This window comes from Brachyhypopomus gauderio, chromosome 11 (genome assembly GCF_052324685.1).
Source record: "Brachyhypopomus gauderio isolate BG-103 chromosome 11, BGAUD_0.2, whole genome shotgun sequence".
NCBI lineage: Eukaryota > Metazoa > Chordata > Actinopteri > Gymnotiformes > Hypopomidae > Brachyhypopomus > Brachyhypopomus gauderio.
Genome location: NC_135221.1, coordinates 16,622,138 through 16,649,212, shown reverse-complemented (window position 1 = coordinate 16,649,212; position 27,075 = coordinate 16,622,138). Strand labels below are relative to the sequence as shown.

Below are 27,075 nucleotides of genomic sequence, written 5' to 3'. Positions count from 1 at the left end.
GAGAAGAAAAACACACACACACACACACACACACACACAAAACTTTCATGAGACACTGAACGTGTTGCATTGTGTATGTTTAAAATTCTGTTTGTATGTTTGTGTATGTTTAAAATCTTTCTTTAAATGTATAATTGAAAATTATGTTAAAACGATCCACGGAATAAAGCCGCTGTGTAATCTTATCTATTACTTTCCCCGTCGGTGCTGAAGTTCAAAGTTTGTGTGTCAGCCCATGTGCGTAATTGTTGCCCAAAGGTCAAAGGTGGCCATCCTGTAGCTACAGGATCCTGCTTTGTGTTTTAGGTATGAACAAGAGTCTTTTGAACTCTGTCACTGAGTGTTTTTGAGACACTTGTCAAAAGTCCACAGTCCGTATTGTGAAAGACGTCCTTTTAACTGTTGTGATAAATGTGTGCACGTAAGCACTCTTTTTACATCATCGTTCAGTGTTTCTTAGTTTGCTAATGTCCCTGCTCTTCAGTCCTGTTCATCTGGCCTGTTCTTGCTGATGCAATCACATCAGGATCTATTGAACCCCCCCCCCCCCCCCCCCCCCCGAGAAAAACCCTCCATCTGACTGCACCCTGCAAGTCATTTTATGTTGTGCTTCCAAACATAGAACGTGCTAAAAAAAATAAGTTTCAGATCTGAAGTCCACATCCACAAGAGATAGACTTCACAGACAGTACTAAAATTAAAGCTATATATCTCGCATAAAAGACAACAATTTGCCGTCTATTATACCACATCCTTGTCCAAATGATCTGTCTGCTGTCTACTGCAAGCTGTTGACCTTGTCAAGAGAGCCTCACATCAGAAGAAACATAGCATAGATATTATTGTGGTTGCATATATATGCACTTCAGAATAACCTACGTATTGTGTGCACACGTGAGGTGCATCTATGTGTAATAAATGTCTCCAAGTTCCAGTAATGCAATGTTTTGATGCATTTGCCTATAGAGTTTAAGAAGTTGCTACAGAAAAGCTGCAGTTTTGAACACACTGATTGAAGCTCCTGGACTCCCTCATGCTGACCCCCCCATTTCGAGATCATGGCCAATAGCTTCACTCCAGTCAGCCCACGCCTGCTCTACAACTTGTTCTTGCCCAACCTCCACCTCTGCGAGAAATAAATACCAGTTTGTAGGAGCTGCTCAGTGCGGCCAGATCGTGTTAAATCACAGGAACATCTCGCGTTTGCAGCGGAGAACATCCACAGACCAGCGAACAAGTAAGAGTGGTTATACACTTCCACTGCGTTGTTGCAGTTAGAGAAATATATCACAGAACCACTTATAGTTTGTTTAGCTTATTTGAGAGATTATATTCAATATCGCAAAGTAAACAAGATTGGGGTGAAAGGTTACTGCTCTAACCTACTAGTTTCTGCGTTTGCTGAACGTATTAGGACTGAGGAACTAGTGTAGTTCCTTGCAGGACACACGTGTCCATGGCCGATGTGTCTTAGAAACTGATCTTCGTTCTTAGGAAGTTTATCTTTGCAGAGCAAGATTCAACTTTTGCTCTCAGTTGGAACTACGTGTGACCAAAGCACTCACTATACGTCTAAATATTGCAATATGTCTCGTAATTGTGCTCGATCATGAACTGATCCTGGATCTTCTGCGATTAGCTTTTAACGGCGTCTGCTGAAAGGAAGAACCATTAAGTTGTTTGTTGAGAGGGAGGAGCACGTTCATCTGCTCCGTAACTTGCCATGTTGGGCCTAATATTTGCACAACGTGCAAAAGACCGCAGAGAGCTGCCGTGTTAACAGGAGATTCACCCAAACAGTAGTACATGTAATCGTTTTATTGTTTAGTTCTTCTGACTCCGTGTTCCTCTTTTCAGGATGACTCTCCAGTTTCCAGCCCTCTCTCCAGAGCAGAAGAAGGAACTAGCCACTATTGCACAGAAGATCGTGGCTCCTGGAAAGGGCATCTTGGCTGCAGATGAATCCACGGGTGAGGACCTGCAATATCTCAGTTAATCATTACTGTAATGCATAATCAAGTTAATCATTACATACATAGACTCAGTATCTAGCATCATTAGTATCTAGAGTTGTTTGTTTCTTTTTATTTTTTTGGTTCATTGGCCTACTGACAAATCACAGCAGATGTTTCAATATCTTGTATTTTAGTCTAAATTTTAAAGAACACATTTTGTGATTGCATTGCATGTGCATATTTGATGACAACCTTTTAATAAATAACTTCATAGTAGGATTGTAAAGCGCATTTTAAATAAACCACGTACATATTCCACTTCAGGCACCATGGCAAAACGCCTGCAGAAGATCAACGTGGAGAACACGGAGGAGAACCGCCGTGCCTTCCGTGACCTCCTGTTCTCCGTTGACGCCTCCATTTCTCAGAGCGTGGGAGGAGTCATTTTCTTCCACGAGACGCTGTATCAGAAATCTGACACAGGTGTTCTGTTCCCCAAGCTTGTGAAGGATAAGGGCATCGTAGTTGGCATCAAGGTAACGTTCCTGTTTACACACAGAAGTGATGCCAGTCTCACAAGCATGTCCGTAATCGGGCTCATGTTTACACTATCCAGATCCACACCTAACTGGGTCACTACCGGTCTCTTTGCATGCATGTCTCTTCTGCATTCTTGCATGCTCGGAGTACCTGATCAGTTTTCTTGGGCAACAGGACAAAGTGCATCTTGCACAATTCATACCCTTCCCACCTCTGCATTCTACACGCATGACGTTGCTTTTGGTTAACATTTGTAACAGGTTAAACTGGTTTTTTTATGTACAGACACGAGGGCCTTATTTCTACCCTTCATTAAAATATTTAGGCCTGTCTTTTCACACAAAAGGTTACATATATATTTTTGGACTAACACCAACACATCCTGATGCAGGCTTCAGAGAAGTGATCATATTATGAATGGAGTATCATTTGTCTCTTGTCATCAGGTGGACAAAGGCACAGCAGGGCTGAATGGAACAGATGGCGAGACAACCACACAGGGTAAAACCAACATGCAACCGTGCATCATGTCATGTTAGAGTTGTTAGCACATTATGTTCTTCAGGACTTCACCACTAATATAAAGGCACTTGGGTTCTTTGTTAACCCTTTTACCCCTGACCCTCTCAGGACTGGACGGCCTGTCCGAACGCTGTGCTCAGTACAAGAAGGACGGCTGTGACTTTGCTAAATGGCGCTGCGTGCTAAAGATCTCGGACTGCTGCCCCTCTGCGCTTTCCATTGCGGAAAATGCCAACGTGCTTGCCCGATATGCCAGCATCTGCCAACAGGTGATTCCCAAGCTTACAAACTGGCTTTGTTCGCCAGACACACACATTCCTAAGTCCAAGTGCTAAAAGCAGTACTCGTCTGTTATGTGCGGTCACGTGACGGCACCGAGCAATTAGCGCTCACCTTTTGTGAGCAGCGGTGCGCTCGGCGGTCTGAAATGATGAGGGCAGGTATCACGCAGAAGAGAGGAGCCAAGTGGCAGCCTGAGCACCCCCAGACGCTGCTTTAGCAGGTGGCGGGGGGGGTTACTACTCGAGACTCTTTTGTGTGGGTCTTAAAATACACCCCCTTTCAACACGCCATGCTCCACATAAAGCATTTTTTTTTCTCTCTCTCTAGAATGGCTTGGTGCCCATTGTTGAGCCGGAGATCCTCCCAGACGGAGACCACGACCTGCAGCGCTGCCAGTACGTTACGGAGAAGGTAAGCTCGCCACGCCGTGACCCCCGTGAGGGCGGAGCAAAAATAAACGCGCCCCGTCCTGCAGGACCTCTCTGATCTCGTTTTGATCTTCAGGTCCTCGCTGCAGTGTACAAAGCACTCTCTGACCACCATGTTTACTTGGAGGGGACTCTTCTCAAACCCAACATGGTCACAGCTGGACACTCCTGCCCCAAGAAGTACACCCCGCAGGAGGTTGCCATGGCAACAGTCAGCGCACTCAGACGCACTGTACCTGCCGCGGTACCAGGTGACCACGGAAGGGGGGGGGGGGGGGGTGTTTATGTATTAGGTTATTTATGTACTTATTTAATCAATAATTTATTCTATGCTCATTGTATGTTTCTGTTTGCCCTTCAGGCATTTGCTTCCTGTCAGGAGGCCAGAGCGAAGAGGAAGCTTCTCTCAACCTGAACGCCATCAACCTGACGCCGCTCCACAAACCCTGGAAGCTCACCTTCTCCTACGGCCGCGCCCTGCAGGCCTCCGCCCTCGCCGCCTGGAAGGGACAGGCCGCAAACAAGAAGGCCGCGCAGGAGGCCTTCTTCACCCGCGCCAAGGTGAGCCCGTCCCACCGACCGTCGTCCGGTCCAGTGACGGCCACTTCGGGCTCCCAGTTCACGCCAACCCCTTCTGACCGTTTCCACAGTGACCTCTTAAATCCTTCAGTCTGTCGTGCTTTTATTTTGTATTTGTACATAAGTAAAAATAGAACAAACAAAGAAAATGGAGAAGCGTACAGACAGTCAGGAGGGGAGGGGGGTCTCTGCATGTAAAACAGAAGCCGTATAAAGCAGCAGATGTAGACCTGGCACACTGATAACACACTTTTTTTTTCCCCCTTCCCCCTGCAGATTAACGGTCTGGCATCTAAAGGCGAGTACAAGCCCACAGGCCAAGCTGACCAGGCTGCCACCAAGTCCCTCTACACTGCCAGCTACGTCTACTAGACCACACGTGCCACCAGCCGTGCCAGTTTTTATTGGACCGTGCTCACTGGAAGCTGCTTAAACAAAGTGACCAAAACCTGTTCAAGATAACATGGCGATGTTAACTTGATTTATGAGCTTTAAAACTCTGCATGTGCAGATTTTTAATCTAAACTGTCCTGGACAAGTATGAAAGTGACCAAATTCCTAAAATGCAATACCTGACTGAACTGGACATGAATGACTTCAGACTGACCCTGTTTGTACACATTCACAGGACTGCCTTTTTAATCTTGGAATAAATGAGAGGAAAATGCACGCATTGTCTGTTTTGATTTTTAATCTTTACTCTAGTACGTGGCACCCTAATCCGTCACCTGCAGATTTTTTAAATTTTATATAGCGATAATGGCGATAATATTTATATAATGTTACTCAAGTTAAAACAGCCGAGTCAGGGATCTCATGTGAAATGTATTTGCTGGGTGACGTTGCGTAACTGAGTACACCTCTCTGTTTGCAGCTGGCGTCTGTCATAGTATGCTAGACAAGGCTGAGTGAGCTAACTGCTGCTGGGTGTTGAGGTCATCAGTGAAGCGTGGGTAAAACAGCTTTAAGATGCAGGACAGGTTATTTATCCTAGCCTCATCCAAAGCAGTTCTTCCCCATATATCCTTAACCTAAAAGGAGAAAAAGAACAGACCGCAGTAACATTTGCTAATAAAAAACGCAGTTAAACCACACGATACAGTGAAAATGAAGATGTGTATTTTGGTCTTTGTGCTGCTAAAAACCTACAGTATGGTGATTGCTTGCCTCATACCAAAGGGATTGCTCCATATTTCAGTAGTGTCGACACCATGTACAGGTTTTTGGTCCTCACCGCAGTGTGCAAAGATGTCCTGCTACTATAATCTCCGTAGTCCATGTTCATACCGGCCAAATACCAAGCATGCAGAAGCTTATAGTCTGCAGTCTTGACTGTCCTGACCAGCAGAAAGACAAAGACCGAACTACTAGTATGACGAAAGTGCAGAGAAAGCTGAACAAAGGGAAAAAGAGGCACTGACTTGATGAGATCCATGGCAATGCGAACAGGCTCTAGGGTAATAGTTGCTCCCTTCAGCTTCAAGATTTTAATTATATTACGGTGCCTGAAATGTTCAGTGGCATCAAGCACACACCTTAATTACAATGAGTTCCCATTTTACTATATCTGTTGGAAGATTTGCCTTCCAAAACCCATTTTAGGTCATATTGTAGAGGGATTTAAGCGTGTTGCAATAAATTGCGTCCAATAACTTACGTGTTTTTGATGGCAAGGTGCAAAAAGGTGCAATCAAATCGGTTTCTTAGCTGAGTAGTTGCTTCTTTAGACATGAGGTACTTCACCATGTCAAACTTCCCTGTCTGACAGGCGACATGCATTGCAGTGAAGCCATTATAATTTCCCACATTCACATCCATCTGAGAGGAAAATATTTGAATGAAATCTGGGGCGTTCTAAAGGGTCTTTCAGAACTGCCCCAATCCCTCCATCTGCATGTTAATGGAATTGCACAACGTACCAACGGACCTCACCTATTACACATTAACGGTGAGGTCAATGGAGGTGGATACTATTTACTAGGTCATCCTTGTAAATAAGTGTGTGGTTACATTGCTTTGAATGATGTCAAATCAAGAAGTGGCCAACTCTTGAGTGCTTTCTCTGAGTGTTCTGGGTTGCTAAGCTAAAGTTTTGTTGTTCTGGGCCTTTTGGGCTATTGCATGGTGTGTGCCATTCAAACCGCACAAAAGCAGATTTTTAAGTCAGACTCCATATTTATCTGGTAACAAATGGAGCGAACCACTGAACTGAAGTGCAATTGACAACTGGGCGGACACTGCTACACCAGTGGGCTACAAACATTACAAATTAGGGGAAACAAAAACATCAACAAGGGACACCCATAGATAAATAAATAAACCAAAAAGCTCTAAGGTTCATCATGATTCACCAAGAACAAAATAAATAGGACAGATCTTTTCACACATTACCATGATCCTACCTGCTGCAGAATTTCCAGCAAGGAAATAGTCGTTGTTCTCCACACAGCCACAGGCAAAAGAGGGCAGCAGCAACGCCAAGCTTTCCCTTGCCTCCTGGTTTATGGATGATGCATGCAATGCATTTTAAATGTAAGCCTTGATCTAGAGTCAGCTGAAAGAAACAGAAGGCCTCACCTCCGGTGTCTTTTTTCTTAGCCATCGGAGAGCAAGGACTCTTCCCATGGAACGCAGGAAATGCCAGTCACGTATGCCTACGATGGTTAAGCGACATTTGCGTGTCGTTTGCTAAGGTAGAGCAGTATAGGTGGGTGGAGTAACAGAAGCAATAAAGTATAAGCAACATTTATAGCAAATGTTACAAATGCATTCTTTTAGCTCAAAAATTTCTATTCAATGAAGCTGGGCTGGTGTATTTACAATTTTAGCTGTGCCTCTTAGAACTATGGTCTTCAAAAGTCAACACAATATTGCCAAACATGTTTCCACATTTGCTGGAGCAGACATTTAAAAAGCAGTCTACAAAAGTAATATTTGCCTCAAATGGCGGTGTGTGTGTGTGTGTGTTTTGACTTTAATCACTAGATTAAAGTCAAAACATTTCAGAAACCCTGAGGAACATAGGACCCTTGGTGAGTACATACGTACAGAATATAGGATCCCTAGTCATGTGTCTTTTATGTGCCATATAGGTACATATGGGCAACATTGGGAGCATTTGAAATTTTGAATGCCCCCCTAAGAGGATTTACACAAAAACCTTACTTTGTTCTGTTAGCCATCATTCTGTAGTCGTGTCAGGGTTAATTACAGTATAATTACAGAATGATATCACTTTTTTTTTTGCTTGGGAGAGAAATTCAAACCGATCTGTCGCATGAATCCCAATGCCCCATTTTTTTATTTTTATAGTGGCCCTAATCCTCTTCCGTACAAAAGTCATCATGCTGTTTATAAGCCATTTTATTTTGACTAGTTAACTAAGCTGGCTTTCACCTCAAATGAAAGATTCATAATTGGCTACTATCTGATTAACTAGCTCTTCCCTTCCTTTTTGGTAGCCTGTAATCTTGCTACTAGGTTAGCTAACTCGGCAGTTTAGGCATTAGCAGAGCTAACTAGGCATTAGCAGAACACAAATAAAGATTCAAACAACTACTATGGTTAAAAAAGCTAAAAGTAAGACTAAGAGGTGCGAGGACACACTACGTACTGGCCATGTTTAGTCGGGGTGGTTTCTGTTCAATTGGCACCTGGAGGGCTCCTCGCGCATCCAACGGGTAGCTAGGCAACCGTCTGTGCTGCGCTGCTCGCGATCACTGTTTGGTCTTTTGAATACGATTATTTGCCATTACGAATGTTTTTCTAAACTTATTTTCTTAATATCAGTGTCGTTTTTTAACGTTTTTTTGTACAATGTAGTAGCCAGAAGTTCAATTTGAACGTTAAACTAAATATTTTAGTGTATGTAATCCTGATCTGGACCTGGATGTGACTAATTATACTTCCCCTCACGCCACTTTCTTCTCCTCATCAAAACAAGCTGCCCCCCCCCAAAAAAAAGTATGGTTATCCCATATACCTTTAACCTCATGCAACTGATGGATTTGCGTTCCACAAACGTGCTTTTTTCCCCACCAGAGACATCTACACGATTTAATCAAATAATTTTTTATTGGTGACTAGACATGAACAACTCAACTACCCTAAGAATATACACATGCAGGAGAAGTATCTAGTTATCTTTTCCACACTTACGATAAAATAGCACATTTGGAAGCAACTTGCTGATACAAAGGAAAAAAAAAACTGGTGGTGTGCTTACAAAGTAGGCTCTGGGTGGCATTAGACTACCCATCAGTTACCCTGCAGATGCTCCTGTGAAATCTGAGGAAAAAAACTGACTTTTAAATAGAAAATGTGTTCTTGACCGACAATGCATTACAATTTATTTTGAATGACAAACATTTTCTGGAGCACACAATTAAAATGACAAGTGACTGATTACAACCATGAACCACATCAGTCCCAAGCCCACGTAGCCCTTACCATTAAGACCTAACACAAAAAAAAAGGAAGACAACCTATTTAGGAAAATTTGAAGTAACAGCCTTGTGAGGTATGAAGACATACTGCGTCAGACTATACAGTGTACTGTGTATGAGACGAATCTAACCTGAGATCCAGACACCACAGACCACTTTGGTAAATGAATGCATCTTTAATCCCAAAAACACCACTAAATTTGGCATCAGGTCATCGATAGTGTCACAACTGATAATTTTTTGTAAGGTACACATTTCCTTACAAAGCAACCTTGAAAGTTTTGAGTTTTCACAATGTAATCCAGCTACACCTGACCTAACAGCTTGACTTTGGTCATGAGATTACGAGGCTTTATTTGATGAACTGCAAGTGATGTTGTTTCCAGTCACTGATACGTCTAACACAGCATGTAATGTAAAATGTCAATTAACAACCCTTTACAGATAGCTACCCACATCATGATGTCCTTCTACATCTAGTAACACCAACCAAGAAATATATGAGAAATATTGCCACTGATGCTACTATACTTTCTAACAGGTAACTGTATGGATGATGAGCAAGTTTGTCAGAATGTGCCAGTATTCAACACGTGATAACAGATTTCACAGGTGCTTAAACAAGGCATTAGAAAGTTATCCCTATTATGACCCCTTCACAATCCCTTCTAAAAAGAGAGTTGCAAAATGGGCGCCCTTAATGAAGAAAAAACTAACAAAAAAAACAATGAAGTCAGTTTTTTTAAACACATAAAAAAGCAGATCTCAGGTATACGATATGAAGTCATGTCCTTTTGACCTCACCACACAACTGTAAAGAGCCCCAAAAAGGAAATGGCAAAATATCAACCTTGATGAAATGACAGGTGTTCTTCCCTATTTTTTACCATTCAGTTGCATGGTAAATCCTCAGATGGATTCTAAACCTTCCCTTCAGTAAAGGTTTTGCAGGTCAGCAGAGGGCATGTTGACAACTGAAATCAGTCTCATGGAATATGGGCAGGGGAACTGAGGCCCTTGAACTAGTCACCCTGGGATTCACCCAGCCCAGGGTGCCGTCATAAAGAACCAAGATCTACCGTCTGGAGGCCTCATCACATGATATAGACCTTCTCAGCCTGGGAGAAGCTGAAGACTTCTTTGGTTCTGGGGCACACTACTTTGTCATCTTGACGAATAGACAAGAGGGACTGCAAAAGGAAGCACAAACAAATGGAGAGAATGTAAATTTTCCGTGCATTTTGAGATCCCTCACAATCATTTGAGAAGGTTAGATAACCAGAAGGTCCTTCAACCGCTCTCTACTTACATTGTATCCATAAACATAGCCGTTAGGCAGCATCATGGGTGGATTGTTCTCATTCATGACCTCGCCCGAGATTTTACACACTAGACGTGAGTTTGCACAGTGGGCCATGGGTAGAGGTTGAGCCAACTTGTTTAGTGACTTGCTGCAAACGGGGCAGTCCGGGTTTTTTGAGGTACCATCCTCTTTGTAACATTGCCTGTGCCCCAAGAGTTAAGGACATGAAATTGCACTGGGCTTCTGGAAGAACAATTCACATGAAAATAAATATTGAAAATATTTAAATACTGAATGGTGGCAGCACTCGTCGACGCCTGCTAAGCGCGTCATGAGACATGCTGGTCGTAACTGAGGCCGCTGCTGAAAGGATACGGGGTTTTGATGGCGGACAGGCCTGCCTGCAGAGTGATGGTGAACACAGAATTGTTTCCCAGCTGGTGTAATCTGTAGTTGTCATATCTGAATTGTTGGATCAGCATTTTCCAGCGGCCAGGATCCAGAAGATCCTACAAGAAACAAGCAGCTCATTCCAAACTATTTCAACCTGACTCACTCCTGATGCCTAAAAACGATAGTTTTCAATTCACTGTGGACCTAGAAAACAGATCACTACTATAAAAGAGCTTCAGCGAGCGGTGTGAAAACTTGCCTTGTATGGGGAGATGTGCGTATCGGAGGGGAAGGCCAGCATGCCCATCACCTGTCGAACCTCATCCAGCTGCCCACCTTCTGCTTGGCTGAAGTGTTTCCGTGCATGTCTACAGCAAATAAAGTGTTTTCTCAAAGTGCGGTAGATGCTCGTTTCTTCTGTATTGTCAAATACGGTTAAATATAAACCTGTGGAGATGTTTGAGGTTCCTGCAGGCCACCATACCTTACTGCATCCATGCGTTTGTTCTGTCGAATGAGCTCAATAAACTCCTGGATCCTCAGACTGAACTCCAAACAGCTCTGCATTATAAAATTGCCCATTAAAAATTTTGCAGAGTCTAAAAGTGACAGTCTATAAAACAGCTTACTAAATCAATGATATGCATCTACCCAACAGTTCTTTACACTGACAAACATGGGCGAAAATGTAATCACTTCAGAAAACCAGAAGAGGAATGAAACAGAAAGAAGGAATGAATAACACAACCTTCCAAGCCAAGAGGCCTTACCTTCATTTTCCGTAAACGAGACTTGTTGTCATGGCACCAGGCCAGACACGTGGATGTTTCCTGTCTTTCAAGGGATTCCTCTACTTCCTTTGCAGTAAGGAACATCTCAATATTGACCAAATCCTATAAAAATAATATGTTCAGAAGAATTAATCGTCAAGAGGAAATAAACAACTAGCCTTACGCACAAACCCTCCCAAACGAGTAGCTAGAACCTGTGAAAAATGATCCGTTGATTTAGTCCTAGCAAACTTCTCTTTACGCTGTCATGTAATATATTTAGAAACCCATTATTTTTTGTCACAAATTAAAATTCATAAGACCGCTCTTATTTAACCACCTCTTACACACTACGGACCTGCTGGTGCCTCCAGAGTCTCGGCCCTCGCTCTTGTAACTACAAACCTTTCATATTCAATCCAATTTAGTTAATATACATTGCTGTGGTTGCCGCCATGCATTGAAAGGAACAACAGAATAATAAGCCTGGTGTTTCAGAGGTTGACCACCGTGGTGGGCGCTGGGCGAGGTGCGGGCCTACCTCGATGTCGCTCTGACGCGCCAGCTTGACCGCGGTGTTGTAGTAGCCACAACGCAGCAGGTGTTCCACCATCATTCGGTCCATGCGCTTCCTCTTCCACGCGCTCACGCCGGCCGGCTGGTCACTGCTGTGCTCCTTCAAGTGTTCGATGCGACGCTTACACAACTTGGCGCTGTCGTCCTCCGCCTGAATGGACTCAGCCGCCTTTAGAACAGAACGCCCCCCGTTAGAGCTCAGCCCCGCCCACAGCACTTCAGACGGAGTATCCGACCAACCGGAAACATGCGATCGAGCTCATTGAGAAGGCAACGAAAGTGCACACTATCTATCCATTTGCTTTATTTTTTAAAGTTTTTACTTTATATTATGTTTAATGTATTAATGAGAAACTTTTGCCCCTGGTGCTCACCTTCCGTTTGAGTGCACTCAGCTTTTCGACCACTCCATCGAGAAGTGAGACCACAGAATCCACCACGGGAAAGGAACTACTGAGGGTCTTCTCCAGCTCAGCAACCACCATGGTCACGTGACTAGTCTCCCGGTCTATGTTTTTCTGAGCCGCACGGAAGCGTTTATTTAAGGTCTCATAAGGAACCTGTGGAATATATAAAATTATATAAATTATTATATTACACACACAAGGTTTTGTAACCAACCAGATCAGCCTAGAGCAAAGATAACTTTTGCTTTGTGGTTACAAGTGAAACACACAACATTTTTGCCTTTTGCTTGCCAGCTGCACTGAGAGTCACACTGTTTGTTACTTTAAACAAACTAAAATGTGCATGTTTACTTGAAGCAATTAACCCCATCACTCCGAGCACTGTGAACCCCCAACAAGTTCCACATTATTTACTGACAAGAAAAAAAAAGAATAGGCCTGATTTACCAAATATTTCTTCTGATTTTAAATACGCATTATGGTTATAGTTTCTCCATTGTTAAAGAACACTCAATCCATGCAGTTATTAACTTAGGAATAGGAGTTCATAGCAAGCTAATTTAAAAGTAAAAAAAATATTTAACCTAAATCCTGGTTCTATCTATGGGTTGTACATAAAGTAAGCCATCAATTAATATCCATTATAAATGACAAAGTATTATGTATTTATCCCTACTTTGAGATTCCCAAAATATCCAAAATTACATAGTTTATATGAGGTTAGGTACCTGGGTTTGTTATGAATAACAGACCGTTTCTATGCAAAAAATAACGGTTTTGCTGTAAAAATTAGATCCATCCACAAGGTACCACTTTGTTTACCTGTGATTCAAATATGGTTTACTGAAATGGACATCAGCCTTAGGAGCGTTTTAAGCATATGACAAATATGGTAATTAAATAATTAACAGATTGTCATACCAACATAAAGCTACAGCATATAATAAGTTGGAGGAAAATCTTGTGACTGTCAGCACTGGCATGTTGAATTCACAGATGTCGGCATCTGCCTGTCAGAAGTGGCATCAACCACTGAAAGCCATCAACAGATGTCGTATGTTAAAATACGTTTGTGTTATCGACAAACATCAATGTAATTTGTCTATTAAATCCATGAGAAAACTGGGCTTGTGTTGGTTTCAGTTATTAAGTAGAGCAGATATTTACTGTTACATGTAACTATTAATTAAAATATAGTAAACCTGAAAATCTGGGGACTGCATCATTATGCAACACTGAAGGCCATCAGCCGAGCCATCCACCGCGAAACCACTTCTCAAGAGTGACACCAGCCCTTAAAAACCACCCGCCTCTGCGTCTCAGGAGCAGCACCAACCATTTAAGCCATTCGCTGTTCATCGGCATGTGAAACTAACAGCCACTAGCATCTGTCTCTCAGCTCTGACCATTACTGGTAGCACCTTCGGACAGCTGCAAGTGACTAACGGTGGAGTTTGCTTTAGCCGAGTTGTGCCGAGTTTAAATAAAAAAAAGGCTAAGCCTACATAATAATGTTTGCTACTTGCCAAAGATGGACAATATCGTATTGAATTAAATTTTCACATATACACACACACACACACACACACACACACACACACACACACATATATATATATATATATATATATATCTAGTTATCTGGCAAAGGTTCGCCTGTCTGCCATGTTATATTATGGAATTAACGGAACAGGGTTTTTCCCTATGAGTGTCAGTAATACTGTGAATAAGTCATTTAACAAAAGCAACTTTTTAATTGAGCTTGGTCGCCTACAAGTGACCGTTTTCACTTCCGTTCATTCCGGGAAGACCGAATTTATGACCGCAAGCCACTCAGCCTATTAACGTCTCATAGGCTTTGTAGCACACCGTAGCCTAATTGGATTTACTGCCCGTCACTACATTAAATTAACTGCCAAAATCGGGAGATTCACTTGCGTAACCTCCATCCTCTTCCCCTCAGGTTCTAATGCATTTAAACCAACTACAGTACATTTGCTAATGGGCTACGTGGTAAGCAATAGTCCAATTGCACCTGGCACGCGCAACGGCCCTTTCCGGTTGGCGTAGAGGCCACTTCCGGCTCCCACGTGCCAGAGGGGCCGCATCGCTGCTGTGCTTTATTGAACATTTATAAGCTGGCCAGGCCAGTCTAATGAAGTGTGCTAAATGACAACGACACTTATAGTCATAATTACATTTATGGATACAGAAAATATCCGCGGAGTTTCAAATCCGAAAATACAGGTTTAATTTACATACAAAAAATTACTTTTGCTATAAAAAATGTATTTACTAATTATGTCCAAGTCTTATTTAATTATCGACTATACTGTTTAGCAAAGAATGCAGACAACCTCACATTTAGGGCACCAATATCAAATAGCTAAGTATGGACAATAGCCTAATTTCATAACAATTATTCACCACACCTACACAGTTGCAAAGCAAAGGCTATGCTAACTCAATCAAAGTCAGTGATTGTGATTAGGTAACGCTACCTACCACATCATTACCAATAGGTCCAACGAGGCTGTAAAAGCCCGAACCCGACCTCATGGTTTCAACACGGGATGCAAAAGCCCGTTTTCTTGCCATCTTATACCTGCTCGCACGCAATGATGAGTCTGTATCATTGAGATTCTGTTTGCGTGCAGAGTACCAGGAAAAAAGCGACTGAAACCAATATCACGTATTTAGCATAAAAACACAAAGCACACGCCTAAACACATGTAGTTTATACAACAACATGGAAATGCGCCCAAATCGACGTTATACTTCAAACTGTGTTAGATTACACCAGTAGGAAAAAAACGTGACGCAGAGAACAAAGGTGGCATGTCAGCCATCACATATTTAGCTAACGTTATGCTCCGAAAATGACATGTTATGTGTGTGCATCGATTTCCTCCGATCTGATCGGTCGCTGTTATGAATTTTAAGACATTTAAGACGATATACCCAACTGCGTGCACACATACCCCGTTCAGCTGAGCTGAGGCTCGCAGGCATGTGCATTCTTCCAGTGTGTGTGATCAGTGGCTACCAGATCAGCCCACAACACTGGCTGCTTTGGCTTGGTGGCTCACGTTAACTAACATACACACTGATCAGCACCACCCTGGACGATCATCACTCTATTTAGACACCGACACTGTACATCTGGATACCTGGGGGACTAGATCTGTGGTGGTGTGCCTGCGTTGCTGGTTGAGCTCACGTTAGTTTACAGTGACATCTACACAAGCACAGCTTACGTCATGTTAGCTGGGAGCTAACTGGCCATGTTGGCTGCTTCTTGACAGCGAAGGCTGCCGTTTTGGTTGCTCCAGTGGCGAGCAGAAGCAGCAGTCACCTGCAGGGGGAGGCTGTGGCAGACGAGCTGGGGATCGCACGACCGATTCTAGTGTCATCCAATATCTCTGGCTTCTCTCCACTAAGAACAAAAACAAGCTAACAGCACTCGCTAACGTTTATCGATGCTGTTAATCAGGCGACAAGCAAACTGAGCGACAATTCAACGCGGAGAGCTCGTTAAAACATTTATAATATACATTCAGCCCGCATTCCCCCTGTCTGGGTTGTTTTGCTAACTTATTTAGCTTTAGCTAGCCAGCTAGTGTTGTGAATATACGCGCACACTTCTCGATCGAGGATCAATTTGTTGACACCAGTCGCCACACACGCAGCAAACACCAGCTTCGCCTAATCCGACGGGCTGTTCGGGGTGCTGCGGGGAGAGGAAATCTACTACAAACCTTCAAAGTCGGATATTCTTGAACCTTAAGAGCCATAGATAGTTGAGCAGCTGTTTCTTGCACCGCCATCTTCGTTTGGGGAAAACACTGGGAGAGTCCTGTACATCAGCCGCCCTTACAGTGGTTTTACAGTACAGACTGCTCTCTAACGCCCCCTGTCGGGGCGGAAGATTCATTTATTTTCATTTAAACTCTAAAAACAATTCCGATGTTACATAAACTAATCCACTGTACGGCACACATGTGAAAGTATGTTTCCTTATAATTTGAGTATAAATTTCTACAGATTCAGGCAATAATTTGTCAATTTTTAGTCACTGAATACACTTTGGCAGTGGAATTCAGGTTATGGTGTTTTCACGCAAACGTATTTCATATTTATGGTATTTTGAACGTGTAAATATCCCCGTGTACGTTTCTCGTAAATGTCGCATATTAATCATAGACGGACTGCTTAGAGCACTGTTCTTTTCAGGAAGGACAAAAGAGGAATCTTTCAACAGTCTGTGCATTAGTAACGCAGATGTGAACAACTTCTTAATTAACAGACATGTTAACAATGTACTTAATAGACATGCTGTTTTCTTTCTAACAACCGAATATACCGAATTAAGTAAACTATAGTAAAATAATGTGCTTTCAAAACATCCCATTAGCTACACTGGACAATCCATCAATTTTACCAACACTGTCCCAACATTTATGAGTAATCTTTACTAGGCCAGAAAAAAAACAGCTTATTCGTATGATAGTCCCCCTCGAACCATCCCCCACAGTCGTTCACCTCCTCCACTCCCTCTTTCCCTCCTCCACTCCCTCTTTCCCTCCTCCACTCCCTCTTTCCCTCCTCCACTCCCTCCTCCACTCCACCCCACAGCGTGCTCAGATTTCGTTTTCCTGTGTTAGTGCGAGTGAACCCGCCCTCCATCACGAGCCATGATACGATTGGCCCGTTTCCAACGGCGACCTGCTGCGATTGGCCGTTTCCCGGTCAGTCAATCTGATTGGTCGTTTTTTTTTCCGCTGCTCGTTTTACCCAAATCCCGGGCACATTGAGGGACCGAACCTCCAAACGGGTGATGCAAGGTTTGTGATTGTTTTTGCCCCTTTCTCCTACTTCCTGTGCGCTGCGCGTGCTCGTCAGCGCTAGCCAGCTGGCCTTCTCGTGCGGTGACAGGCACTTTTTTTTACCCCCCCCCCTCGGGCAGGGAGAGGCAGTTACGGACCGATTTTGGTGGGGCCGGCTTTCCCTAGCTAGCACGTAGAAGTTGAGGGGAGCGTCGGGGGGCAGGAGAACCGAGGGAGGGCAGGAGAGTGGCGGAGTGCGGCGGAGGGGCGATACAATAGGGCGACTTTCCCCAGCCTGCTCGTGTGTTGGCCTTGGCTCACTATAGACACTCTCCACACGCGGCGGTAGGCTAGTTTATGCACGTAAAGACCCGTGTTTACCCTGCAAAATGCATCCGTCTTAGATTTAAATCAAATACGGGAGTTTTTTAAATTCCAGATTTACCGTTTTAAACTTTAGTCACATATCACTTAATACTTCACAACTCTTTTTGATTGTGAAGCAGTTTTTTTTAAATACTTGGCTTCTTTCTTACAAAGTAGGCTATTGTATTTCTAAGCAGAAAATTCCAACATTTGAATACATAATAGAGGTCTGTTAAGTAATTTTAGTGTCGTTATCACCTGGAATCCGTCGGAAGACGATCTTTTAAAGAGCAGGCTCTATTTTAAAGTGTTGCATTTCTGTTTGTACCTTTACACGAAATATGTGTTCCAAAAGTATTAAAAATCTAAATGAAATGAGACGAGTAGATTGGGTCATCAAAGAAAGTTTCCTTCCCCCTGACATCCATCCGCAGATCAGACAGACTTCACTAATAAGCGTGTTGCTAAATGTGTTGTCTTTGGTCAAAGCTGAACTAGGTCCTACAATCTGAACTAGGACATTTTAGCACTTGATTGATTGGTGCACTAGGTCTAAATAAGATGCGTGCTGGACGACCGACAGAGTGTTGTTTGTGATTATTGTTTTCAAGAGCTTTTAAGTCCTACTGCTTGATTGTCCGATAACCCTTTAGCAGGTTTCACATTTAGTCATTATTCATGTCCCTGTGGCATGTTTATCCATGGAATTTGTCCAAAGGTCACACTGAATCATGTCCGTTACCTAACTACCTTAAATCAGTAACCCAAAAATGGCCACTTAAAGTTAAGCCTCCATAATATTGGGTAGGATCATCTCAGAGAGATTGCTGCTTTCCTTCATGTGTTTCCTTCAGATGTAATTTCTGTCCCTTTATAATAATGATGTACCTATTTTTTTTCTGGGGGCTCAGTTCAGTAGGATGCATTCAGTTAATGCAGAATTTATTCAGGAAGTTGTCATCCATGTGTGTTTGTTGTCCCATAAGAGTCACTGTGAGATTTCCCACACTGGGGTGTGTGTGTGTGTGTGTGTGCACATGAGCCTCAGAAAGACAACAGCAGTGTGTACCTTGGTGTAATCGGGGGCATCTTTGGTATCTTCTGCTCTTCTTTTCTCCTTTAACATTTTTTGTTGTACGATGGCATGCTGCTTAGTTTTCTTGGGACTAGATGTTCATGCCACGGTAGAACATCTCTTCCCCTGCTGGATTCATTTGGTGTCATGTCTCCAGATTGCTCCGACCTGTGTACATCCACAGTGTGTCGCTTTCACCTTGCTGTGTCCTTGTGCAAATTTCTCAGAGGAAATACAACATCTAGAAAAGTCTTGCTTTGAGGCAGAATCACTGATTTTATATGAACTGGTTGTGGCAATGTTTAAATATAGGTAATTAAAATATCAGTTGCCATTAGATCAAAGATACTGTTGATGTTTTTTATGGTGTAAATTTGAGAAACCTGTGTTGTAATGTTCACTCTTAAAAAATAAAAAATTAAGCTGTCTAGTAATTGCTGTCACAATGTTATAAGTGCAATAAAAAAGATTGTGATCCTTCTTTAAGCAGTAACATTTCAGTAACAGATCTCTCTTTCTGATCACCAGCTTTAGTTTTATTTAATGACGGGTTTTAAGCCTACTCCCAATGGGGCAATTTTTGACATGTTCACTTTCACTGCCAGGTATGTCTTATGTCTAAACAAAATTGACAGTACGTAGCTTTGAATTGGGATTTTAGCCCATGTACCCAAATTGCCCCCACCCACTGGCCCAGGCAAGGCCGCTGAGAAATGGCTTTGCTCCACATGAACTAAACTCCTGCACCACCTTGTCTGTCCTGTATCACAAATTAGCTTGTTGGCCATACAGTATAACAACTAGCCCTGTTTCCTCCATTTGAACTGCACCCCATGACAGTCCTGCAAAGGGAACTTAGTTCGTAGAGCCAGTAACCTAAACCCTGTAGGGAAGATGAAAAAAGTTTGGAATGAGTAAGAAGTGATCTAGAAAGTATAAAGAATGGGCAGGAACATGGACAGTTCTGTGATGTTCTGGGGTTAGAGGGCAGTTTGTTCTTCTATATCATCATAATCAGTGTAAGCCAATAGGCTAGAGCAAATGCATTTTCTTATTTGTATGCTGAATGTAGTCCTACATGAATAAGTGCCCTATTTCACTATTACTTCTAGTTCATGCTGATTTATGCCTTCTTTATGATTTTGTACACCACATTATATTTTTATGAGGTCTGTGATGCTGGAGTTTGCCTTGAACAACCATCACAGTTGTATGACATTACTGGATTAGCAGTTCAAATAGTGGGATAGTGGAATTATTATAGCCAAATTCAAAGTTGTTCAGCCAAAGAAAAACCCAGAGTCACAAAGTTTATGAAGTTCTTAAAAGCCTCGCCAAAGATCATACAGCAGTCGGGAATTTCCTGTAGTGCTGTTTTGTAGTCTAAACCAGAAAGCTTTAGAGTCTGTAGCAGTGAGCAGTGTTATTGACCTCTACTCTGTGTCATTATTAATATGCTACACCAGGACCACTACTGGAGGGGTTCCCTCTGTTTTGATGCATCTCACACAATCATTTCAAATCGCATATTAATGTTTCAGAGGTCTCTGTATAGAATTTTTTTAAATACCATTTTTTAATTAAACTTAAATTTAAATTCAGATTTTTTTGGGGGGGGGGGGGTAGGAATCGGACTTTAAAACAGAGATGAAAAAAGTCACAAGCTCTCGTTTCACTGTCCCTCGGTTCTTCCTGAGTATTTCCATAATTCTTTTTTTCCCTTCTTTTTTTCCTCTCAGGAAACAAAAGATCAATTTTGTGTGAGCAAAAGGCTCCACCCCGTTCCTCTTCTCCTTCTTGCAACCACCCCCCCTCCCACTCCCACAAATGCAGTGACACTTGCATGCTGTGTGTGTGTGCCAGACAGTGTCGAAATAGAAAGTGAGGGAGCAGGAGGAAAAAGAGGGAGGGAGTGACGGAGAGAAAAGGAGACGGAGGAGGAGGAGGGGGGGAAAACGCGCGTGTGTAAGCTAGCTACTCTAGTGCAGAGGGGGGAGAAAAAAAGGAATAAGAAAATAGTGGTAGCCGCCATATGCTGAGGGTTTGGTGGATGTCTGGCTGAGGGGACAGACTCGCGTTGTTCGTGGAGGACCGTGGAAGATGGGCAGCTCTCACCTGCTGAACAAAGGCTTGCCTTTAGGTAAACGTTTAACCTCTCATTCCTGCATGGGGACACACGTGAAGCCATATTTTGTCCGTTGAGTGTGGGCTACAGTGCTGTACCTTCCCCTCCCCCTCCTCTTCCTCTTCTCCTCCCCTCCGCTCTCCTTTTCTCCCTCTTTTTTTATTATCGTTCATCCGCATGCGACGGCGCGTTCTGCCCTCTTCCCCCGGGTTGCCGTGTCGGCGCGGCGGGCTGGTTCTGCCGCTGGACCGGTGGACCCCCCCACCTCTCTCTCTCTCTCTCTCTCCCCCCCCCACACACACTCCTGCTCGACCTCCCCGTGTAATACCGGCGGGGGTGGCGAGGACACGGGACCGTTGTGGCCCTCCCGAACACGGTGGAAATGAGGCTTCGGTTCCGGCCCACACTCGCTTCCTAATTTTGCTCTTTTCGAGGGAGGAATGTGTTTCAGTCAGCTGAGGGCGATGTTGGTGACAGGAATTAACACCGTACGGCGCTTTAGAGTTGAAAAAAAGAGCCGCTATGTGTACAACTGTGGACATATCGCCTCATATATTGACATTAAATTACAGTTTTTTTGCTTATTTGTTTGAAATTTTGCATTTGGCGCAGTTACAAGAGACAAACGGTGGCGCGTCTTCCGCCCCGCTGCGTGCTGATGGTAAGAGTAATTAGAGTTTGGTCCTCTCGGTTTCCCTCCTCGTCACGGCCCGGTCCAGACACCGCCATCCACTGGTTCGCCAGGCACCGGATCCAGCACGTCAGCCGCCCTGCACATGGTTCATAGGGGGGTTGGGTTTGGGTTTTTTAGCCCTGCCTCTCCACTCCGCACCCAGGCAGAAGAGAGCTCTGTCGGTTTGAGTTATCGCCCGTGGCTGCTGGGCGAGGTAGACGGAGTGAGGCTGACCCAGTTGGTTCTGGTTATGAACTGGCTCATTCAAACACACCTCTCTTCCCCCCTCCCCGGAGGTTGTAGCAGTATGAACACGGCCGCGTTTTGATAGAAGTGTGCTGTAAGTATGAGCTACAGCTGTTTGTTGTTGGATTTTTTTATTTATCCCCCCCCCCCCCCCCATTTCTGACTGTGTTTTGAAAATCAGGAAATGTGAATCTTCAGATAGCAGAGTGGTGATATTGAGTAAATGAAACTCGTCCTTTTTTCTGTTTCTTTTATCACTCTGGCTGGGTGTGTGGGACGGGGATTAGTGATGCGTATGTTGTCTTGACTGTTTGCTTCTGTGTCAGAGAAGTTGAGGCTTGGAAAAGTGTAAAAAAATAAAATCAATTGTCTAAGAAAAGTGGAAACTACTAGACGTTGTGATCTGAGTATCTAGGAGTTAATGAAAAAATCCCTGTGGGGGGATAAAATAGAGAAAATTGATATCCGTGTATATGTGAGTCAGATGAGAGCAAGGTGTTGAAAGATTTCTAATGGAGGGCTAATGGTTCTGCTCATAACCGAAATGAAGCGCTGTTTGTACATAAATGTGACTACGGTTGTGTGTCAGCCCACAAGCGTAGAGGGAGGTGGCTGGTATGAGGGTGTGTTTGGAAAAGAACTTTGGTGGGGAGGCGGAAACAGTCACACCAAGCCTGCACACGCCAGATTAGACATGGGAGATACGGATCAGACCTGTCGAATTCAACCACACACACACCAATGCCCCATTGTGCCATTGGCCTGGTGAATTTATCCCAGAGGAAAATCACACAATCTCAGCTTTTAAGGGACCGATGACTCTTTTCAACCTTGCTTTTTTCAACTTTGCATGGTCGCTTTGCTTTACCTAGTCATTCAGTAACTCCCAGCATGCTCTACAGAAGGACGTAGCAGGGTGAAACACCAGAATCAAACCGAACCAGAACATGACTGCATAGTACAAAGGGCTCAGTGGGTACCATTCTCCCATTAAGCGAGACCTTATTTGTGCGTCTGTATAGACTGCAACACCATCTCCAATCAGATCCAGCAACAGATAGAAATCTTACAAATGTCTTTTCAAAGAAGGTGCTACAGAGAGTTAATTTCATGTGTTGTGAGTGAGAAAATGTGCACCGTTGGTAGAAGCATACCATGAGTCAAGGACAAAGTACTTTGTTAGTCCCAGAAATAACTCTATATTAGTGGTGCTAAAGTGCAGAATTCATTTTTTGAGGTTAGTCTGGGAGGGAGGGGGGGGGTTCTTCCTGGTGAGACTAACCTTGAAAACCTTGAATTACAATGTGTGCGATTCAGGGCTATCTGAGCTGATCTGTTTTAAAGCCCACGAGTGCAGTTGTTCAAATGATTTGCATTTTATTGCAATCTCCTTTTTCAGTGGCCTGATAACTATGATTATGTTTCTTGTGGTTCCGATAAAGGCTCTAATCTGCATCTGCCTCAATTTCCAGGCGTGTTCTGGCCAGGATTTGGGGAAATAGGAAGTGTGGGATAAAAAGTCAGTCTTTTTTTTTTTTTTTTCCTCTAGAAAATGAAATAATTGCACAGATATGACAGTGGGGTCTACTGACTCCTTCCTTCACATGTGGATTTGCGAAGAACAAACCTGATTGGTCACATGGTACACAGGTTTGCTTCTCTTGCTTCCACAGTAAAACTGAATCCAGATGTTGCAGAATAGAGTTAAATGAACCGTGATCTGCAGCACTGCGGCCATTTCTCCACCTTCGATTGCCTGCATTGATTAGATTTATATCTCGTCTTTAATCTCACAAAGGGCACAGAGCGGTCTTGGTCAGCCTTTTAAGGCTCCGATGTTGGTTTCTCTGGTGGGCTGACAGCAGCCTGGGTTTCCTGGCACTAGCTAGTATCGCCGCGATCCATTGCACCACCAACATGGAATTGATCCTGTCCTTTCATAGGGCAGGACGGTCTTTAGAACCGGACATGTCCAGTAGTCTTAACCGACGCAGTTGAGTGCAGATTACATACCCCATAGTCCATACTGCGGCATTGACCGTGTCGGACACGTCTCCTGTGTTTGTTTTGCCACTTTTGCTTTAGAGGGACTTTAGAGCCGTCTGTTCAGTACTACTGAACTGAATGACAGTTGTGGACAGAAACAGTCACACTCCACTTCACTGGATTTAACTGTGAAATTGCAGCCGATCCGGGTGCCTCTGAAGACAGCTGGAATCCAGACTATGGTGACAGCATCTTCAGTGTTCTGCTAGGGCACAGTGGCCGGGCCATTAGAAACCGTGTACACAATAGGCCTGCCTGGAATTCAAGCCAGTGACTATCTGACGTCTTGTGTGAAACCTTTTACCTGCCGAGACCAAGCCAAATGACGCAGCTAAAGCCTTTCTTCCTGCAGGCATCAGGCCTCCCATAATGAACGGGCCCATGCAGCCCCGGCCGCTGGTGGCCCTGCTGGACGGGCGAGACTGCACGGTGGAGATGCCCATCCTGAAGGACGTGGCCACCGTGGCCTTCTGCGACGCCCAGTCCACCCAGGAGATCCACGAGAAGGTACGGGAAACGATCTCTATATTATGTTTATGACAAAACCGGTCGGACAAGTCGCACGCCTTTTGCAAATTGCATGTTTATGATAACCGATCGCGAGCTGTAGACCGCGTGTTATTTCATGGTCCACATGCGCGTAAACATTTTATGCCGTGCCTTTTATGGAACACGCGTTTCTGGCTTCATACGCAACATAAGTCATTGTCCTGGCTCATCTCGGCAGGCAGTGTTGGGCATTTATAAAATTAATAAAAGTCTTTTCTCACAAGGTACATTGCATAGTCAAGAACATTGAATTAGGCAGAGGGAGTTGCGATAAACGTGGGTTGTGGGACTGATTATCCGAAAGCACTGAATAGTTTAACAATATATCAGCTCATACCGGTGGCCATTGTGGTTCAAATGGGCATTCGTTCAAGGTGGCATATTACCACTATGCCTGTGGGTGCTAATTTGCCACATTTATGTCTGTTATAGATGCATAATAATGCTCTAACCCTGACAGTATGGATAGTAACACTTACATATGAACAAATTACCCACACTGCCTAGCCTATATGTTCCCTTACATATACATGTGTCCACACATGCTCAAATGCTACCACGTGTATTACTCCCACACTATGTACTAACAGTAATGGAGGTGCCCGGTTAGTTTATATTAAATATGACAGAAGTTCATAGACGTTTGCCCATGTAGGATATGTTTGCAGTAGCTGTAACAGCTACCTGAGGATTTAGATCTGTCTTGTCCATATTCAGCCATGCATAAGTATTCTTTAATGCCACAAATTACTGTCATGATCCATCACTTCTACTTACTGAAAAACACACCCTGAGACACTCGGGCGGATCTTAAATGTGGGAGTGCCACTGCACTTTTCCACAGATTCGTAGGTTGTTTTGGCACGTGTGGCGTAGTTCTGGAGTCCAGCCCGGTCGAGTGTCCTGGTCTTGCCGCGGGCTCCCAGGGTGCACACAGACAGATGGCCCTCTGCTCTAGCTCTGCCCCCTCCTCCACGGGCCCACCAGAACACGGCCGTCCTGCCCGTTTCGAGTTCCCCTGCTGAACGGACAGGGGTATTACACGGTTCCCTCGAGCATGAAAGAAGCTCTTATAAAACCTTACTTGTTGTTTGTCTGTCTGGGATCAAAATCGGTGGCACGTGTCCAAATGACAAAACAAGTTCTCATTGTCTGTTCGAAACTGTCCGTCACGAACAAACCCCTCACGCCCCAGCAAAAAATGGTATTAACTTATAATTGCAGTAGGACTTAATTGTTACTCTGCCAAAGTCTTCGAGTTCTGTTATTTTTGTCTCTTAAACAGGAAAGATTCGATTTCTTGATCACAGATACAGTGTAATCCTTGACTGAACATGGATTCCCAATAGAATCAGATAATAATCTCATTGAATTTTTAGGGGATCATATCCATTTACCCGACAGCAACTTTTTTCTGTTATAAATAACCTAAAATTATCCATCACTTATATTTATCTATTGATTTACTGGTGTGATTTACTGTTTGTCAGAGAGTTAGCCAAACAACAGTGATGATAAGCATACAGAAAATAGCCATGTCTATAAAAGTATGTCGGTGGTATAAAAATTTGCAGCGTGTGATTGGCACTATTTCTTTAATGAATTTGGAAATTAATTCCATAACTACATAATAAACACACTGAAAATCCATTTTGACTACAATTTCCAGTCAGGCCTGCTAGTGTACCAGGGTCTAATCCATATCCGTGTTTGTCTGCTACGTGCTGAGACTGGGAGGTGACGTGTTCGAAAAAGAAAAGGGCGATCTCTTTGAGCGTAGAGGTTAATAAACACTGAAAATGTCGTTGAAAAGCTTTTTAGTCATGGGGCCGATGGAGCAGAAATGTTTCTATGATTATGTAAAACGCGAGCGACGGCTGACCTTAATTAATGTGCTGAAGAGCCTGTTCAGAGTAGATACGGCCGCCGTCGTGGAAGTGAGGACTCAATCAACCCAATACATAAATACTTTTATTTGTAAACATAAAACATGATAAACACGGTGTAGACGATCAGTTTGTTTTCGCCTCCGCATTTAAGAACATTTAATCCCGCTTTTGGAGTGAATGTATTTTGGGAACAAGGTGAATGTGGTGGGCATTAAAGGTGACTAAACCACTTCTCCCCATCAGCTGACTGGCTGGTATCCATTGACTCAATAACCTGGTTTTTAGAAGTGAATCCATTTTCTGGGGTTTGCTCTTAAAAAGCAGCGTACCACTGAGATGGAATGGCTAAAATACAATGTTTCCCAGTAGCATAATCAGAATTCCTGCCAAGCAGCTTGGAGAACATTTTACATTCTCTGAGACGTCTTGGTGGTCTAACAAAAACTCAAATGCCACAGATTGGATGGGTTTGAGAAGGTCATGGTGGTTCAGGACTGTGATGGTTCCAGTTCTAGAAGAAGGAGTGAGGGGATGGGACTGAGCAGACGTTTGTTCCTGAACCGCAGGTGTTGAATGAAGCTGTGGGGGCCCTCATGTACCACACCATTACCCTCATGCGGGAGGACCTGGAGAAATTCAAAGCCCTTCGAATCATCGTCCGCATTGGCAGCGGCTTCGACAACATCGACGTAAAGTCCGCCGGGGAATTAGGTAAACCCCCCCTTTCATCGTGTATCTTCAGCGTGAGTGTGCGCCATAACGTAATCATTTAACGTGTAAACGTGTACCGGGAAACCCGCAGGGATAGCGGTGTGCAACGTGCCCTCGGCTTCGGTGGAAGAGACGGCCGACTCCACGCTGTGTCACATCCTGAACCTGTACAGACGCACCACCTGGCTGCACCAGGCCCTGCGCGAGGGCACGCGGGTGCAGAGCGTGGAGCAGATCCGGGAGGTGGCGTCCGGAGCCGCCCGCATCCGGGGGGAGACGCTCGGGATCATCGGACTGGGTGAGCACGCTTGTGCCTCTTAGTGGGTGTGGCAAACATCTCTAACGTGGTTTTATTGTTTTCGTTCTTTT

The 27,075-nt window shown here is 43.9% G+C and overlaps 3 protein-coding genes and 1 long non-coding RNA gene across 13 annotated transcripts in view; 2 read left to right on the top strand and 2 right to left on the bottom strand.

The window, feature by feature from the left end:
* Nucleotides 1-1,078: 1,078 nt before the first annotated feature.
* Nucleotides 1,079-4,975, top strand: aldob (aldolase b, fructose-bisphosphate). Its single transcript, XM_077022449.1, has 9 exons — nt 1,079-1,237; nt 1,858-1,970; nt 2,280-2,491; nt 2,942-2,996; nt 3,126-3,286; nt 3,627-3,710; nt 3,804-3,978; nt 4,089-4,288; nt 4,583-4,975. Exons 2-9 carry the CDS (start codon nt 1,859-1,861, stop codon nt 4,676-4,678), a joined length of 1,095 nt encoding a protein of 364 aa, XP_076878564.1. The 5' UTR covers nt 1,079-1,237; nt 1,858; the 3' UTR covers nt 4,679-4,975.
* Nucleotides 4,770-8,074, bottom strand: LOC143527312 (uncharacterized). 5 transcript variants are annotated; one of them, XR_013134078.1, is made up of 7 exons: nt 7,920-8,074; nt 6,884-6,994; nt 6,709-6,802; nt 5,964-6,124; nt 5,728-5,811; nt 5,456-5,643; nt 4,770-5,337 (listed from the first exon to the last, which is right to left on the bottom strand). It is a non-coding gene; the product is annotated as an uncharacterized LOC143527312 (long non-coding RNA). The 5 variants fall into 5 exon arrangements; XR_013134077.1 differs by having other exon boundaries at nt 5,481-5,643; XR_013134079.1 differs by having other exon boundaries at nt 5,541-5,643.
* Nucleotides 8,075-8,361: 287 nt separating this feature from the next.
* maea (macrophage erythroblast attacher, E3 ubiquitin ligase) lies at nt 8,362-16,088 on the bottom strand. Of its 2 annotated transcripts, none has more exons than XM_077022446.1 (9): nt 15,959-16,088; nt 12,168-12,353; nt 11,759-11,962; nt 11,218-11,340; nt 10,932-11,008; nt 10,707-10,815; nt 10,430-10,563; nt 10,061-10,256; nt 8,362-9,941 (listed from the first exon to the last, which is right to left on the bottom strand). In XM_077022446.1, exons 1-9 carry the CDS (start codon nt 16,025-16,027, stop codon nt 9,846-9,848), a joined length of 1,194 nt encoding a protein of 397 aa, XP_076878561.1. In that variant the 5' UTR covers nt 16,028-16,088; the 3' UTR covers nt 8,362-9,845. The 2 variants fall into 2 exon arrangements, with proteins under 2 accessions (XP_076878561.1, XP_076878562.1); XM_077022447.1 differs by lacking the exon at nt 15,959-16,088 and adding an exon at nt 15,182-15,306.
* Nucleotides 16,089-16,893: 805 nt separating this feature from the next.
* The window catches only part of ctbp1 (C-terminal binding protein 1), a 15,534-nt gene continuing 5,352 nt past the window's right edge, over nt 16,894-27,075 (top strand). The window contains exons 1-4 of one of the 5 annotated variants that reach the window (XM_077022443.1): nt 16,894-17,044; nt 23,910-24,064; nt 26,562-26,706; nt 26,798-27,004. In XM_077022443.1, the coding sequence (XP_076878558.1) occupies nt 17,038-17,044; nt 23,910-24,064; nt 26,562-26,706; nt 26,798-27,004 (514 nt within the window). In that variant the 5' untranslated portion in view covers nt 16,894-17,037. Of the gene's footprint in view, nt 17,045-20,317; nt 20,608-20,692; nt 21,606-23,894; nt 24,065-26,561; nt 26,707-26,797; nt 27,005-27,075 lie in introns of those variants that run through there. The other 4 variants (XM_077022441.1, XM_077022445.1, XM_077022442.1 and 1 more) reach the window with 4 other exon arrangements.